This window comes from Ranitomeya imitator, chromosome 3 (assembly GCF_032444005.1).
Source record: "Ranitomeya imitator isolate aRanImi1 chromosome 3, aRanImi1.pri, whole genome shotgun sequence".
In the NCBI taxonomy this organism is placed as follows: Eukaryota; Metazoa; Chordata; class Amphibia; order Anura; family Dendrobatidae; genus Ranitomeya; species Ranitomeya imitator.
In genome coordinates, this window is record NC_091284.1 from 322,821,414 (window position 1) to 322,839,888 (window position 18,475).

Sequence of the window (18,475 nt, forward strand, 5' to 3'; positions counted from 1 at the left end):
GGCAGAAGAGGTTGTTGATTCCCATGGTTCATATGTTTGATACAGAAGTAGAGTATTTTCATAGTTCAATATTTTAATTGGAATGGAATAAAAAGAACAAGACAATGTACATAAATCAATATATCGTTATGTTGACATTGTTACTTGACAAAGAAATTGGTTGGGTTCTAAAAAGAATGGTACACGAGAGCGGATGAACAAAAACAAATGTAATCCATAATAAATGGTAAAAGATATGCCTACAGTTGCGCTACAATTGTTGGTGCTGCCATGAGACAGCCCCTGGACCATTGAAAAAGTCACAGTATTTTTCCCTGCAATTTGTCGCGTCATCATTGTTCCTTCCGGATCCCAGACTTTCCAGGCCAGAAACCCTGTGCTCATCTAGACGCCATTCTCCCTGGGTTATATCCCCGTTTGCAGGGTCAACAGAGTCTACATACTGTGGAGGGCTGTATGCAGTGGCATCACGGCGGCGCAAAAAGTTGTGGAGGACGCAACAAGCAAGAACCACAGAGTCTATAGACGATAGTTTCATGTTCATTGCAGTGTGGAAAACACGAAATCGGTTTGCCATGATTCCAAACGCATTCTCCACAACGCGTCTAGCTCTCGAAAGCCGGTAATTAAATATGCGCCGCTCAGGTGTCAGAGTTTTCTGGGAGAATGGCTTCAAAAGGTTGGGATGCAGTGGGAACGCCTCATCTCCGACAAACACAAAGTTCATGTTTTCAGTAGTGTCACTGTTGGGAGGCAAGGCCAGTTTGTTTTCTTTCAAGCGGTCCCCAAAATCGGTTAGCTCCAAAACTCCGCCATCAGATAATCTCCCGTTGATCCCTACAGACACACTTACAAATTCGTAGTTCGCATTAACGAGGGCCATCAGAATTACGCTGAAATAACCCTTATAGTTATAATAAAAGGAGCCGGAGTGTGGTGGTTGGGTGATGCGGACATGTTTCCCATCCAAGGCACCCCCGCAATTAGGGAACTGCCATTGCTCATGAAATCCCCTTGAAATCTCTTTCCAATCATCCGGGGTCTCCGGGAAAGGCATGTAATTTTGGTGTAAAGCAGAGATAATTGCTTTACATGTCTCCGGAATTATGACGCTGAGTAGGGTTCGGGAAATCGCAGCGCAGTAATGCAAGTCTTGCATAGACCTTCCAGTCGCCAGGAACCGGAGCGTAACAGCCAGTCTCTCATCCACAGGGACAGCAGCTCGCATCCTTGTATTTTTCCGCCTAATATAAGGTTCCACAGCTTCAAGTAGGAAATTAAATGAATCCTCGGACATTCTCAGGTAGTTCTTGAAATCATGCGGGTTGTTCTCCTTCAGTTCCCTGATTAGGCCCATGTGGGACAATTGATTCCTCTTCTGCAGCCACTGTCTGGTCCACATGCGGCGCTGTCGCTTTGCACGATTGTTTCGCGCTTCAGCCTCCAGCTGGTTCTGAGCTTCTAACAGCAATGCAGCCGCTACAATCGCAGGTACATCCGAAAGAGACATGGCAACCTGAAAAAGCACAATAAAAAATAATTATTACATATGATTTGCTAAAGTGACACAAGACAACCAATACTGTTAAATAGTGTTCACACATCTTTTTTTTTTTTTTTTTGGTTAGAAGGCAAAGTTCACATTAGCGTTTTGTTCGGTGCAGCCACGGCAATGCATGTGCCACTATATTTTACCTAGGGGCCTGAAATAACATGTGTTGCCCTATCGTTTTGTGAATCATGCGTCAGGACACAGAGGACGATGCATGATGTTTTTTTTTCTGACCCTAAAACCATGGAAAAGTTAATGCATGGGTCACAAAAAGCGGCGTTGGGCATGTGCTCACATATCTGTTCAGCGTTGCATCTCAGACGCTGCCCTGTTCTACAGAAATGTGAACATAGGATTTAAAGGAAATTTATATTTACATGTGTAATAAGCAGCGTTTAACACTACAGCCGCACCTCATTAACATCCCAAAATTACGATACAAGCTACTACAAAACTGAAAGCAAGACAATAAACGCTGTGACTTGGTAACAGGAACGCCAAAAAAAAGGATGTCTGGAGCCGGCGTCACAAACGCGACGCTGTGCATAATCAGAGACGCTATAGCGATGCCGATCGCGCCGCAGCTAGGACCTCCTCTGGGCGTGGTTAGGCGGTGCCGTACAGCGTCTATCTTTAGAAAATGGCGGCGAGACAGCGCTGTGCTCCTCTGGGGCAGGCCGAGGTGCGTTTTTTTGTGGACAAGATGGATGCCCTCGACTATGAGGGATGGAGGAGCCGGCCTGCCCACCCAAATTTGCACAAGAATGCAGTGCTGGGCCGCATTGCAGAAATGATGGAGAGGAGGTTTAGCATCCGGCGCAGTGCGCTGCAACTGCGCAAGAAGTGGGCCGACCTGCGCTATAAGCAGCCACTCCATCTGGCACACTTGCGAGCGGAGGCAAAGCAAGGCAAGTATCAGAATGGTGGAATTGGAAGACGCACGGTACCGAGCGGGGGGAAATGGGAGACTCGTGCCCGTGGTTGCCAACTTGTCCGGGACTTACGAGGACAAAAATTTAATATTTTCTTTTCAAATTTCTATAATGTCCAAGCGCAAAAATGCGTTGTCGCGTAAAAATTGGTCAGGTCATGAATTCCATAATCTCCACCCCCCATATTTAATTTATACGGATGTCCGCAATTGTAATCCCGATTGTCCTGAAATCATTACGTGGAGGTTGGCAACCCTGCTCGCACTGCCAGTAGGGGGAAACAGGAGACGTGCACTGCCGTGAGGTGCTTCCTATGTTCTATATATGTAATTACATTTAGCTTGTCAAAATTGATTTTTACTCCTTCCCGCAAATGGCCTCTTTTTTTTTTTTTTTTTCTACAGCTCTGTACTTTTGTTGTCTAAACATGGCGATTTCTTTTTTTTAATTTTTTTGTGTAGAGAGACGCCGCCGGCACCAGAGGGCACTGGCCTCCACCACAGCGGCCAGCAGCAGGCCACAGCCTGGACCGTCACGTAAGTTATCCATCATTCATTTCAATTTTATAACTGCATATGGGACTTTACAGGGGAGCAGAAATATAGAATACATTACAGATGCTGCCGAATTTCGATAGGCTCCTAACTTTTGCTGTCAATGTTGTCTAGTTTTATTGTGATGTCTACAGCTCTGTACTTTTGTTGTCTAAACATGGCGATTTCTTTTTTTTATATTTTTGTGTAGAAAGACGCCGCCGGCACCAGAGGGCACTGACCTCCACCACAGCGGCCAGCAGCAGCCCACAAGCTGGACCGTCACGTAAGTTATCCATCATTCATTTCAGGCTCCTAACTTTTGCTGTCAATGTTGTCTAGTTTTATTGTGATGTCTACAGCTCTGTACTTTTGTTGTCTAAACATGGCGATTTCTTTTTTTTATTTTTTTGTGTAGAAAGACGCCGCCGGCACCAGAGGGCACTGACCTCCACCACAGCGGCCAGCAGCAGCCCACAAGCTGGACCGTCACGTAAGTTATCCATCATTCATTTCAGGCTCCTAACTTTTGCTGTCAATATTGTCTAGTTTTATTGTGATGTCTACAGCTCTGTACTTTTGTTGTCTAAACATGGTGTTTCTTTTATTTTTGTGTAGAGAGACGCCGCCGGCAGGGCCGGCGTCAGCACCCGGCACAGCGGGCAAATGCCGGGGCCTTGGGAAGAAAGGGGGGCCCACTAGCAGCTGGGAGAGCAGAGCAGGAGATAACATGCTCTCTCCGCCCACAAAGTCACTGCTGGCTGCGTTCTCTTAACCCCTATGTGCCAGCTCTGACACAAGCATCTTCTCACTCAGTCAGTGCAGCCAGGCAGGCACACATAGGGGTTAAGAGAAGGCAGCCAGCGTGACTGTTTGTGGGCGGAGAGAGCACGTTCTCTGTTCTGGCCCCTGGCTGGCTGCAGACAGTGCTGCTGAGCTGAACTTATCAGGAAGATTCCGGAGGAGCTAGTCCTACCAGAGTGCAAAGGTATCCAGCAATAATTGCAGTTGGTCCTGTGGCTCAGTCTGCTGCTGTCTGTCTCTGCTGCCTAAAAATGTGGGTGATGTCTGGAGGAGCAGCTGGTGGGGTGCAGCCTGCAGCCACCCAGCTCTCCCAGAACCCCAGAATACATGCATGCTGCACCAAACCTGCACCAGTGGGGTAGGAAGAAGCTTAACCCCTTCCCATCTGTATGAAGGTTATTGCTAAACCTTAAATATAACAATCTGACCCGCATAAATGGGGTTAACCAGATGCCAGGAGGAAGGGGAGCTGCTGCCATGTGGGCTGTAGGTTGGGGCCCCGTGGCCCCATGCTGGTGACTGGAGGGACTCTGCCCAGTGCTGGCATGTGGGTGATTTCTGCTCCGGAGTCTCAGCTTCTCTCCTCCAGGTCACACTGTGCAGTCACAGCAACATTGGTTGTGTCTGTCCAGGTCCCAGCAGCTGCCACTGCTCCCACCAAGGACATGGCATCACTTAACCCTTCCCCTGCAGCCACCGGCAACAAATCCACATTATTCCTTGATTAAATCAGGTTCCAACCCAATAGAGGAGCAGACATTTCCTGCTGCCATTAGAGCCCGGGAGGGGGTGACATTGGCTGCCCTGCTACTCTGTAGTGGGGGGTGACAAGTGTAACATGGGGTAACGATGAAGGAGAAATGCACAGGATAATAGATAGTGAGAGCGACAGAGGGCAGTGTATGGTATGGAGCAGTCACGGGTGGGCTGCAGGATCCCCCCATACTGTACATGATTGCTCGGGACAGGGAGGCGTTTAATGAGCTTCTAATGACGGGGCACTAATTGGGTCATTAGGGTTTGTGGAAAGGATTCAGCATCAGGTCCCTCATTAATGCCCGAGCGATGTTACTTTGTAGCACAGATCTGTTAGGGCCGCAAAACCAAACAACGTTGTTTATGTAGAAAAGTCTTTGTTTCATAGAAAAACTCAAAACAGAAAAGATTTTCTGATACAACGCCCTGCTCACGACACTGCACAGCACCTCTCCTGTATATATACACTGCACAGCACCTTTCCCCCTGTATATATACACTGCACAGCACCTTTCCTCCTGTATGTATACATTGCACAGCACCTCTCCTGTATATATACACTGCACAGCACCTTTCCTCTTGTATATATACACTGCACAGTACCACTCCTCCTGTCCTGTATATATACACTGCAGAATTTACAATAGCTGTCACTCATGTAAGAAGTGAAATCTGGCATTGTACTATACATTTCTCTGCCATATCTGTGCATCATAAATCGGGTGTGTGTTAAAGGGGGGGGGGCCCACTGAGACTCTTTCGCCCGGGGCCCTCAAAAACCTGGAGCCGGCCCTGGCCGCCGGCTACAGAGGATACTATCCTCCCCCACATCTTCCAGCAGCAGCAGCAGCAGCCCACAAGCTGGACCGTCACGTAAGTTATCCATCATTCATTTCAAAATTATAACGGCATATGGGACATAAGAGGTGAGCTGAAATATTGTATACATTACAGATGCAGTAACCCCACCACAGGCCACTACTCCGCCCTTCCGCTACCCATCTTCCTCCCCCGGCTCGGCATCATTCTCCCCAGAGGCGAGCATTCGTAAGTGACGATAAACTGCGAGCGGTTCCCCACAGCGAGTTCAATTGTTAAACAGATATGATTTTGATTCCTTTTAGCTCCGGGAACTCTGGCCCGAGACAGGGGATGGGTGGTCAGCAGCTCCAGTGATGGACAACAGGCGTCCCTTCTCCGTAAGTATACAGACAGTGGGAGGGGTTATCGGTGGGATGTCACATTTGACAGCGACTAATAAAATGCAACCAAAAAAAAAAAAGACCTCTGGGACAGGACAAAAAAAAAAGACTTTTATTCTATCTTCTATCTACAGAACCGGACACTGTGAGAGAGCTGCTGGCCAAACAAGAGGGACTGGAGCGGACAGTAGCGCTCTTGGAGCGCACAGTAGTGCTGCTGCAGCATCAAGTGCAGCAACATGGACGCACGCTGCGACACCTTTTGGCGCGCGGGCGTTAAAAATGTTTTTTTTTCTGTTTTTCTTGACAGATGTTAGTGTTTTGTTGAAAAAAAAAAAAATCAGTTCAGTTTCTAAAAAAAAAAAAATTTCGTTCCTTTAAGTTGTGTGCTGTTTTATTTACTAGCGGAGCACGCCAGGGCCAGCCAAGGCAGACACAAGAGAATTAGTTAACCTTTCCATATAGTGTGTGCAAAATTGGCAGACAGCTAGTTTACCTTTCCATATGGTGTGTGCAAAATTGGCAGACAGCGCAACTGAGTTTGCAAACCGCATAGTAATGCCTCCATCTTGTGCGTCTGCTTGCCAGATGCACAAGATGGCTGCCGGAGGTGTTTTATCCATCATTACACCATATACATAGATAAACATTATTGAATAGCCATAACTATACACAAAAGAAACAAACAACTGAAAGACATTTCATACCGTTGATGAGCAAGAAAAGAAACGATGAAGACGCCTGCAGTAGAATACGTTCTAGACAGAACGTCCACGGGAGAAGAGGATCGTAGCTGGCGAAGGATCGTTCCGAACAGGACGCTGTAAAGGCAGAAGACCGTGAAGACACAGCGCTCCAACAATATGAATCAATCGCTGTAGAGTTGCGGTTTATATTCCGGGACGCCGTAACGTCACATCCTGGGTGTCTCCCTGTGCATAAAACACACCTATCTGGCTACGTCTGCATCGTTAGATCGTTACACTCTTGCTGTGTGACACTGAGCAAACGACTAGCGAGGACGATCTGTGAGTCGCTGTTACGTCACTGTATCGCTCCAGCATCGTTCGTAGGTTGGTGTGTTTGGCATCTCTGCAGCGACCTAAACAGCGACGTTCCAGCGATCTCATTTTGGTCGGATCGTTGTCGTTCTCGTTGTAAAATCGTCTAGTGTGACGGTTATGCTTCTATAAACTTCTGACAGTATCTACTGTAAGGCCATGGTGTATATGGTAATTGTGGTACAGTTTATATTTCCCCAGGACCGAGCATGTTCAGTTTAGGTCTGCAGGACGCAGACAATAAGTGACAATTGAGTAAAGAGATCATTGTATAAAACTATTGTCACAGTGTACTGTTACATTGCTATATGTGTGTAATGAACAAGGGAGAAAAGTGACATAGTAGGGTGGATGACTGTGGCAAAACACCCACTATATACCATCACTGTCATGATTCAACGCACATCTTTATGGTCGGTTGGGACATAGGTACTACATACTATAGGTTTGTGTACGGCCTACAGTACATGTAATATTGGGCGTGCTTTATATAGACAGCACGAGCTTAGTTGAATGAATCATGGCCAAAAAAGACATTTGATGGCAAAGTGATCCCATAGTACTGTCAGAGTTATTTGTTTTATATACCCCCTTTTCTCTCTTCCCTATTCTGTGTTTGTCAGGGTTCACTAAAGCACTAGGGCTTTCCTTCCCCAGGTCCTTTATGTATGTTATGTCATTTGTTGTAAATATTTTTTACATATATACCTAATAAAGGTTAAGTCTTATCCAATAGCTATTTACTATATGTGGAGAAAACCAGGCACTGCTCATCACCTGCAACCAGGGCAGACTGGCCATCGGGCAGTTCTGGCAAATGCCAGAAGGTCCGGTGCCAGTAGTGGCCCGCTGCATGCCAACTCACCCTTCCCCCCCCAGCGCCGCCGCTGCCGCATTCAACTATACTGGTGTCTATGACGCCGGTACAGTTGAATGCAATGATGGAGGAGAGAGCGTCACCTGATGCTCCCTCTCCCATCATTCCCCCTCTGCCTTTGACTGTGACACTGCGGGTGCGTGCGCACTCACTGTGTGTCAGGCTGTGCTGTATACTCCTAACAGAAGAAAAAAGAAATCCAGCTCACCACAGTAACAGTCCCAGGAGGCTCGGAGCACGGAAACGCTGTGTCAAGGCGTGCAGAACCAGGAAAAGAAAAAGGAATTCCAGCTCAACGAAGCGGTGAAAAGTAAAAACTAAATACTTTATTCACTTCATATAAGAAGCAGAGGATAAAACATCAGCACAATATAGGTAAAAAACACTATCTACGCGTTTCAGGTGACGCAGCACCCTTAATCATGATATCACGATTAAGGGTGCTGCGTCACCTGAAACGCGTAGATAGTGTTTTTTACCTATATTGTGCTGATGTTTTATCCTCTGCTTCTTATATGAAGTGAATAAAGTATTTAGTTTTTACTTTTCACCGCTTCGTTGAGCTGGAATTCCTTTTTCTTTTGCTGTATACTCCTACATGGGCTGTGCTGTATACTGCTACGTGGGCTGTGTTATCTGCTATGTGGGTTGTGCTATATACTATGGGGGGTACATTATGTTCTATGGGGGAGGCCGTGTTTAATACTATGTGGCTGTTATATACTATTGTGGGGGTATATTATGTTCTTTGGTTTCACGCCGCTGCTGCCGCCGCTGTTGTGAATTCTGCTTTTGGGCTCCCTCCGGTGGTTGTAGGTGGTAATGCAGTTGCCCCTGGGCGGCAGTCCTGGTCAAGTGTATCTGCTGATTGCAATTCTGACTGGGGTATTTAGGTTTGCAGGATTCATTAGTCCTTGCCAGTTGTCAATGTTTATTGGGAGGTGTTGGACCTCTGTCTGGTTTCTCCTGCTTAGCTGCCAATTCAGCAAAGATAAGTGTCTGTTTTTTTTCCTTTGGCACACATGCGGTGTGCTGGATTTTTGATTGTATTTCTGCTCTGTGTGTAGGATTCTCTGGAGTTGCAGATATACGTTCCACGTCTTTAGTTAGATGGAGGAATTTTTTTGTATAATCTGCTGTGGATATTTTTGGAAGGGTTTTAATACTGACCGCACAGTATTCTGTCCTATCCTTTCCTATTTTAGAGTGGCCTCTTTTGCTAAATTCTGTTTTCTGCCTGTGTGTGTCTTTCCTCTCCTACTCACAGTCAATATTTGTGGGGGGCTGCCTATCCTTTGGGGTTCTGCTCTGAGGCAAGATAGTATTCCTATTTCCATCTATAGGGGTATTTAGTCCTCCGGCTGTGACGAGGTGTCTAGGGTTTGTTAGGCACAACCCACGGCTACTTCTAGTTGCGGTGTTAGATCAGGATTTGCGGTCAGTACAGTTACCACCTACTCCAATGAAAGTTATTCATGCGGCTCCAAGGTCACCGGATCATAACAATACAACTGGCCAATAATGAGTTAAATGCATCTCAGAAGAAGGAAAGAAAGGTGTTGAGACATTTTTTTTTCTCCAGTCTGCTTTGCCTTCTCTTCCCTCTTTATCTCTGGGTGGCTGAAAAGTCTTGTGCTAGCATAAATGTTCAGGAATTAGCTTCTCGTGTAGACCAGCTTGCTGCTAGGATACAGGGTATTTCTGATTATATTGTTCAGACTCCTGTTTTAGAACCGAAGATTCTTACTCCTGATTTGTTTTTTGGTGACAGGTCCAAATTTTTGAGTTTTAAAAACAACTGTAAACTGTTTTTTGCTCTGAGACCTCGATCCCCTGGTGATTCCATTCAGCAGGTTAAAATCGTCATCTCCCTGCTGCGTGGCGATCCGCAGGATTGGGCGTTTTCCCTGGAATCTGGGAATCCGGCTTTGCTTAATGTGGACTCCTTTTTTCAGGCTTTAGGATTATTATATGATGAACCTAATTCTGTGGATCAAGCTGAGAAGACCTTGTTGGCCCTGTCTCAGGGTCAAGAGGCAGCAGAATTGTATTGTCAGAAATTCAGAAAATGGTCTGTGTTGACTAAATGGCAGCAATTTTTGCTTTGGCAGCAATTTTCAGAAAAGGTCTTTCTGAATCCGTTAAAGATGTTATGGTGGGGTTTCCAACGCCTTCTGGTCTGAGTGATTCTATGTCTCTGGCCATTCAGATTGACCGGCGCTTGCGGGAGCGCAGAACTGTGCGCGCTGTGGCGTTGTCCTCAGAGCAGATTCCTGAGCCAATGCAGTGTGATAGGATTCTGTCTAGAACGGAACGACAAGGATTCAGACGTCAGAATAGGTTGTGTTATTATTGTGGCGACGCTTCTCATGTCATTTCAGTCTGCCCTAAGAGGACAAAGAGGATCGCTAGTTCATTTACCATCAGCACTGTACAAACTAAATTTCTGTTATCTGTGTCCTTGATCTGCTCATTGTCATCATTTTCTGTCATGGCGCTTGTGGATTCAGGCGCCGCCTTAAACTTAATGGACTTTGAGTTTGCCAGGCGTTGTGGTTTTCCCTTGCAGCCTTTGCAGAACCCTATTCCTTTAAGGGGCATTGATGCTACACCCTTGGCTAAAAATAAGCCCCAGTTTTGGACACAGGTGACCATGTGCATGGCGCCAGCCCATCAGGAAGATTGTCGATTTCTGGTGTTGCATAATTTGCATGATGCTATCGTGCTGGGTTTTCCGTGGTTGCAGGTACATAATCCTGTGTTGGATTGGAAGTCTATGTCTGTGACTAGTTGGGGTTGTCAGGAAGTTCATAATGATGTTCCTTTGATGTCAATCTCCTCTTCTTCCTCTTCTGAAATTCCAGAGTTTTTGTCTGATTTTCAGGATGTATTCGATGAGCCCAAGTCCAGCTTCCTTCCACCGCACAGGGACTGCGATTGTGCGATTGACTTGATTCCAGGCTGTAAGTTTTCTAAGGGTCGACTTTTCAACCTGTCTGTGCCTGAACATACCGCCATGTGGAGCTATATTAAGGAGTCTTTGGAGAAAGGGCATATTCGGCCATCTTCTACACCGTTTGGTGCGGGATTCTTTTTTGTTGCTAAAAAAGATGGCTCCTTGAGACCCTGTATTGATTATCGCCTCTTGAATAAGATCACGGTCAAGTTTCAATACCCTTTATCTTTGCTTACCGATTTATTTGCTAGGATTAAGGGAGCTAGTTGGTTTACGAAGATTGACCTTCGGGGGGCATATAATCTTGTTCGTATTAAGCAGGGTGATGAATGGAAAACTGCTTTTAACACGCCCGAAGGCCATTTTGAATACCTTGTGATGCCATTTGGGCTCACTAATGCTCCATCTGTTTTTCAGTCCTTCATGCATGATATCTTCCGGACTTATATTGATAAGTTCTTGATTGTATATTTGGACGATATTTTGATTTTTTCCGATGATTGGGAGTCTCATGTGGAACAGGTCAGGATGGTATTTCAGATCCTTCGTGACAATGCCCTGTTTGTGAAAGGGTCTAAGTGTCTCTTTGGGGTGCAGAAGGTTTCTTTTTTGGGCTTCATTTTTTCTCCCTCGTCTATAGAGATGGATCCGGTTAAGGTTCAGGCCATTCATGATTGGATTCAGCCCACATCCGTGAAGAGCCCTCATGAATTTTTGGGTTTTGCAAATTTTTATCGCCGTTTCATTGCTAATTTTTCCAGCGTGGTTAAACCCTTGACCGATTTGACGAAGAAAGGCGCTGATGTGGAGAATTGGTCCTCTGCGGCTGTCTCTGCCTTTCAGGAGCTTAAACGTCGATTTACTTCTGCTCCGGTGTTGCGCCAACCGGATGTTTCTCTTCCGTTTCAGGTTGAGGTTGACGCTTCTGAGATTGGGGCAGCGGCCGTTTTGTCTCAGAGGGATCCTGTTGGTTCCTTAATGAAACCGTGTGCCTTCTTTTCCCATAAATTTTCGCCTGCTGAACGCAATTATGATGTCGGCAATCGGGAGTTGTTGGCTATGAAGTGGGCGTTTGAGGAGTGGCGACATTGGCTTGAGGGAGCTTAGCATCGTATTGTGGTCTTGACCGATCATAAGAATTTGATTTACCTCGAGTTTGCCAAACGGCTGAATCCTAGATAGGCTCGATGGTCCTTGTTTTTTTCCCGTTTTGATTTCGTGGTCTCGTACCTTCCGGGTTCTAAGAACATTAAGGCTGATGCCCTCTCTAGGAGTTTTTTGCCTGATTCTCCTGAGGTCTTGGAACCGGTCGGTATTCTGAAAGAAGGGGTGGTCCTTTCTGCCATTTCCCCTGATTTACGATGGGTTCTTCAGGAATTTCAGGCTGACAGACCTGACCGCTGTCCTGTGGGGAAACTGTTTGTTCCTGACAGATGGACTAGTAGAGTGATTTCTGAGGTTCACTGTTCCGTGTTGGCGGGTCATCCTGGCATTTTTGGTACCAGAGACTTGGTTGGTAGGTCCTTTTGGTGGCCTTCTTTGTTGCGTGATGTGCGTTCTTTTGTGCAGTCCTATGGGACTTGTGCGCGGGCCAAGCCTTGTTGTTCCCGTGCTAGTGGGTTGCTTTTGCCATTGCCAGTCCCTGAGAGGCCCTGGACGCATATTTCTATGGATTTTGTTTCTGATCTTCCGGTTTCCCCAGGATGTTGGTTATCTGGGTTGTTTGTGACCGGTTCTCTAAAATGGTTCATTTGGTGCCTTTGCCTAAATTGCCTTCCTCTTCGGATTTGGTTCCGTTGTTTTTTCCGCATGTGGTTCGTTTGCATGGTATTCCGGAGAATATTGTGTCCGACAGAGGTTCCCAGTTTGTTTCTAGGTTTTGGCGGGCCTTTTGTGCTAAGCTGGGCATTGATTTGTCTTTTTCTTCTGCGTTTCATCCTCAGACAAATGGTCAGACTGAGCGAACTAATCAGACTTTGGAGACTTATTTGAGATGCTTTGTGTCTGCTGATCAGGATGATTGGGTGGCTTTCTTGCCATTGGCCGAGTTTGCACTTAATAATCGAGCTAGTTCGGCTACTTTGGTTTCGCCTTTCTTTTGTAATTTTGGTTTTCATCCTCGTTTTTCTTCTGGGCAGGTTGAGCCTTCTGACTGTCCTGGTGTGGATTCTGTGGTTGACAGGTTGCAGATTTGGGCTCATGTGGTGGACAATTTGGTGTTGTCTCAGGAGGAGGCTCAACGTTTTGCTAACCGTCATCGGTGTGTTGGTTCCCGGCTTCGGGTTGGGGATCTGGTCTGGTTGTCTTCCCGTCATGTTCCTATGAAGGTTTCTTCTCCTAAGTTTAAGCCTTGGTTTATTGGTCCTTACAGGATTTCTGAGATTATTAATCCGGTGTCTTTTCGACTGGCGCTTCCGGCCTCTTTTGCGATCCATAATGTGTTCACCTATTTCCGCAATAAAGATCTATGGGAGCCCGTTGTTCCCTCTGTTGATCCTCCGGCCCCTGTGTTGGTTGATGGGGAGTTGGAATATGTTGTTGAGAAGATTTTGGATTCCCGTTTTTCGAGGCGGAGGCTTCAGTACCTTGTCAAATGGAAGGGTTATGGCCAGGAGGATAATTCTTGGGTTTTTGCCTCTGATGTCCATGCCGCTGATTTGGTTCGTGCCTTTCATCTGGCTCGTCCTGATCGGCCTGGGGGCTCTGGTGAGGGTTCGGTGACCCCTCCTCAAGGGGGGGTATTGTTGTGAATTCTGCTTTTGGGCTCCCTCCGGTGGTTGTAGGTGGTAATGCAGTTGTCCCCTGGCGGCAGTCTTGGTCAGGTGTATCTGCTGATTGCAATTCTGACTGGGGTATTTAGGTTTGCAGGATTCATTAGTCCTTGCCAGTTGTCAATGTTTATTGGGAGGTGTTGGACCTCTGTCTGGTTTCTCCTGCTTAGCTGCCAATTCAGCAAAGATAAGTGTCTGTTTTTTTTTCTTTGGCACACATGCTGTGTGCTGGATTTTTGACTGTATTTCTGCTCTGTGTGTAGGATTCTCTGGAGTTGCAGTTATACGTTCCACGTCTTTAGTTAGATGGAGGAATTTTTTGTATAATCTGCTGTGGATATTTTTGGAAGGGTTTTAATACTGACCGCACAGTATTCTCTCCTATCCTTTCCTATTTTAGCTAGAGTGGCCTCTTTTGCTAAATTCTGTTTTCTGCCTGTGTGTCTTTCCTCTCCTACTCACAGTCAATATTCGTGGGGGGCTGCCTATCCTTTGGTGTTCTGCTCTGAGGCAAGATAGTATTCCTATTTCCATCTATAGGGGTATTTAGTCCTCCGGCTGTGACGAGGTGTCTAGGGTTTGTTAGGCACACCCCACGGCTACTTCTAGTTGCGGTGTTAGATCAGGATTTGCGGTCAGTACAGTTACCACCTACTCCAGTGAAAGTTATTCATGCGGTTCCAAGGTCACCGGATCATAACACGCCGCGTCCTCTCATACTTACCTGTCCTCGGCGTCCCGGCTCGGCTCCTCCTCTGCAGCGTCTTCCTTTTCATCGTCCACTCCCGCCCCCTGCTGCTCGTCGAGTGCGCGCGCATGCACGCCAGGTTCAGTTCTGTGCATGCGCACTTCTAGCTTCCCTTCTGCACTACCTGCTCTGTCCTCTCTATCATCCTGGAGGACTCTCACCCGGAGGTAATGTGCAGCGCTGCTATATATACCCGCCTCTTCCTCTCTCCTGTGCCTATGGTCGTTTGTGTATTCTATTGCCCTAGGCTGCCCATGGTCTCTGTGCATTTTTCATGCTCTCTGACTTTTGGTTTCTTTCTCTGTTTCTCCAGCGCCCTGTCCGTTCCTGTGTTCCTGTCTTGTTCCTGCCAGTCTCTCCGTCTCTCCTGTACCCCGTCTGTTCCTGTGTTCCTGCCTTGTTCCTGCTAGCCCCTACGTCCGCAGTATCCTGCTGAGTCCTGAATCCTTGTGGTTTACCTTTCAGCTCCGGTGTCTCTGTGGTACTCCTGCCAGTCTCTGTGTCCTTGCATCTCCTGTGTTTCCTATTGGGTCCTAGCCACTGTCACTCCCATCAGCCTAGTGTTCCTTCTTTTCCGTCCTGGCCCCCCTGCTCCCGTGGTGATAGTCCCTCACGGGCCTGCCCCTAACTCTCCCTGTATAGGGGGTGGTCCATCTGGTCAGCTCGTCCGTGAGGGGTTCATTGCTGTGGTCCAGAGGGTCCACTTTTTCCACGCTTTAGCGTCACATATGGGAGAGGCTGTGTTATACTATGGGGGGCTGCATTATATTCTGTGGGGGCTGCATTATATATTATGGGGAGGTGGGCTGTATTATATTCTATGGGGTGGCTGCATTATATTCTGTAGGGTGGTGGCTGCATTATACTATATGTTGGCTCCATTATACTGTATCGAGGATTATGGGGAATACGTTCTACTATATGAAGAACTATGGGGTGCATTATGCTATGGGAAGTGAATTGTACTACATGGAGGACTATGGCGGTGCATTATACTATATGGAACACTATGAGGAGTGTATTATGCTATATGGAGGACTGAGCAGTGTATTTTAATATACGGAGGACTATAGGGAGTGTATTATACTATATGGAGGACTATGGTGCACATTATAATATATGGAGGCCTATGGGGTGTATTTTACTAAACAAGTAAAATGCTGCATATTCAGATTTTTGTTCCAGCAAAAACAAACATTGTTCTCAGCAGCGCATCACCAGCGTAAACTGTAGATGTGCTGCTGATAACATGATACTGTATGGTGATCTGTTAGTGATCTATTAGTGATTGTTCTGTCCCATCATTATTCCTCAGCTTGTGGAAAGAGGCCAGGAAACAAGTGTTGGACAACTTCAGTATTGTTGATCATACTCCTTTAGCGGCCTGAACTCAGCGCTTGTAAATACAACCGAAATGCTTTTGTGTGATGTGTAATATGCTAGCATTTGGGGCCCCATTTTAAACTTTGCCTAGGGCCCCACTTTGCCTAAAACCGGCCCTGCCTACAAGTGTACAAAGATATTATACAGTCACCATGTGACAAGTGGGCCTGTGTAACTTCAAATGCCAGGGCTGAATTTTAGTCCCAGTCCGGCCCTGTTCATAGAGCTGGTGGGTGGAGGTCCACTGTATTTCCACATGCAGAGTTCTGACAGGACCTGTGTGAGGTGGTCAAGGTCATGTGACCATCAAATGGGTGTTAGTCACCTGGCCATGAGAGTCAGTGGGTGACTGTATTGGGGGGATCAGGAACTCCAATGTGGCTCACATAGGAGCTAAGGATACTGCTTGAGTTACCTGAAGTGAAGCCTGCAGTAAAAGGATGGACTTTATCTTTATTTTACCTTTATGCCAGAAAGGCTCTGTTTATTATTCTGAAACATGATAAAATTTATGCTGTATATAGTAAACCAGTAGGTGAACTACTACCAGAACTGTTCCTGTGTCCTGTGTCTACCTTTTGAGGCCGCTGAGTGAGTCAACCCCTCACTATATATATATACACACGCATATATATATATATATATATATATATATATATATATATATATATATATATATATATATATATATATATACAGTTAGGGCCAGAAATATTTGGACAGTGACACAAGTTTTGTTATTTTAGCTGTTTACAAAAATATGTTCAGAAATACAATTATATATATAATATGGGCTGAAAGTGCACACTTCCAGCTGCAATATGATAGTTTCCACATCCAAATCGGAGAAAGGGTTTAGGAATCATAGCTCTGTAATGCATAGCGTCCTCTTTTTCAAGGGACCAAAAGTAATTGGACAATGGACTCTAAGGGCTGCAATTAACTCTGAAGGCGTCTCCCTCGTTAACCTGTAATCAATGAAGTAGTTAAAAGGTCAGGGGTGGATTCCAGGTGTGTGGTTTTGCATTTGGAAGCTGTTGCTGTGAGCAGACAACATGCGGTCAAAGGAACTCTCAATTGAGGTGAAGCAGAACATCCTGAGGCTGAAAAAAAAAGAAAAAATCCATCAGAGAGATAGCAGACATGCTTGGAGTAGCAAAATCAACAGTTGGGTACATTCTGAGAAAAAAGGAATTGACTGGTGAGCTTGGGAACTCAAAAAGGCCTGGGCGTCCACGGATGACAACAGTGGTGGATGATCGCCGCATACTTAATTTGGTGAAGAAGAACCCGTTCACAACATCAACTGAAGTCCAGAACACTCTCAGTGAAGTAGGTGTATATGTCTCTAAGTCAACAGTAAAGAGAAAACTCCATGACAGTAAATACAAAGGGTTCACATCTAGATGCAAACCATTCATCAATACCAAAAATAGACAGGCCAGAGTTAAATTTGCAGAAAAACACCTCAAGAAGCCAGCTCAGTTCTGGAAAAGTATTCTATGGACAGATGAGACAAAGATCAACCTGTACCAGAATGATGGGAAGAAAAAAGTTTGGAGAAGAAAGGGAACGGCACATGATCCAAGGCACACCACATCCTCTGTAAAACATGGTGGAGGCAACGTGATGGCATGGGCATGCATGGCTTTCAATGGCACTGGGTCACTTGTGTTTATTGATGACATAAGAGCAGACAAGAGTAGCTGGATGAATTCTGAAGTGTACCAGGATATACTTTCAGCCCAGATTCAGCCAAATGCTGCAAAGTTGATTGGACGGCGCTTCATAGTACAGATGGACAATGACCCCAAGCATACAGCCAAAGCTACCCAGGAGTTCATGAGTGCCAAAAAGTGGAACATTCTGCAATGGCCAAGTCAATCTCCAGATCTAAACCCAATTGAGCATGCATTTCACTTGCTCAAATCCAGACTTAAGACGGAAAGACCCACAAACAAGCAAGACCTGAAGGCTGCGGCTGTAAAGGCCTGGCAAAGCATTAAGAAGGAGAAAACCCAGCGTTTAGTGATGTCCATAGGTTCCAGACTTAAGGCAGTGATTGCCTCCAAAGGATTTGCAACAAAATATTGAAAATAAAAATATTTTGTTTGGGTTATGTTTATTTGTCCAATTACTTTTGACCTCCTAAAATGTGGAGTGTTTGTAAAGAAATGTGTACAATTCCTACATTTTCTATCAGATATTTTTGTTCAACCCTTCAAATTAAACGTTACAATCTGCACTTGAATTCTGTTGTAGAGGTTTCATTTCAAATCCAATGTGGTGGCATGCAGAGCCCAACTCACGAAAATTGTGTCACTGTCCAAATATTTCTGGCCCTAACTGTATATATATATATATATATATACACACACATATATATATATATATATATATATATATATATATATATATATGTATATATATATATACACACATATATTGGGCCATTTCTATGGATACACCTAAATAAAATGGGAATGGTTGGTGATATCAACTTCCTGCTTGTGGCACATTAGTATATGCGAGGGGGAAAACTTTTCAAAATGGGTGGTGACCATTGCGGCCATTTTGAAGTCAGCCATTTTAGATCCAAATTATATGTATATATATATATATATATATATATATATATACACACACACACACACACACAATCAGATGCTTCTCCCAAAATTAGAATATCAAAAAGTTCATTTATTTCAGGTCTTCAAAACAAAAAGTGAAACTAATATATTGTATAAAGTCATTACAAATGGAGTGATCTATTTTAAGTGTTTATTTCTGTTGCTGTTGATGATTATAGCTTACAGCCAATGAAAACCCAAAAGTTGTTATCGTTGTAAATTAGAATAATTAACGAAATACACCTGCAAAGGGTTCCTACGCATTTAAAA

General features: G+C 45.3%; 1 protein-coding gene and 1 long non-coding RNA gene across 2 annotated transcripts; one reads left to right on the forward strand and one right to left on the reverse strand.

The window, feature by feature from the left end:
• Positions 1-55: 55 nt before the first annotated feature.
• LOC138669852 (uncharacterized) lies at positions 56-6,912 on the reverse strand. Its single transcript, XM_069756673.1, has 2 exons — positions 6,487-6,912; positions 56-1,516 (listed from the first exon to the last, which is right to left on the reverse strand). The coding sequence occupies exon 2, from the start codon at positions 1,508-1,510 to the stop codon at positions 251-253; it is 1,260 nt and encodes a 419-aa protein (XP_069612774.1). The 5' UTR covers positions 1,511-1,516; positions 6,487-6,912; the 3' UTR covers positions 56-250.
• Positions 5,373-5,776, forward strand: LOC138669853 (uncharacterized). The gene is made up of 3 exons (XR_011319246.1): positions 5,373-5,450; positions 5,532-5,624; positions 5,702-5,776. It is a non-coding gene; the product is annotated as an uncharacterized lncRNA (long non-coding RNA).
• Positions 6,913-18,475: the final 11,563 nt, after the last annotated feature.

What these genes read in the sequence shown, in the direction of transcription:
- LOC138669852 (XM_069756673.1), bottom strand. Translation starts at nt 1,510, where the DNA reads ATGTCTCTTTCGGATGTACCTGCGATTGTAGCGGCTGCATTGCTGTTA.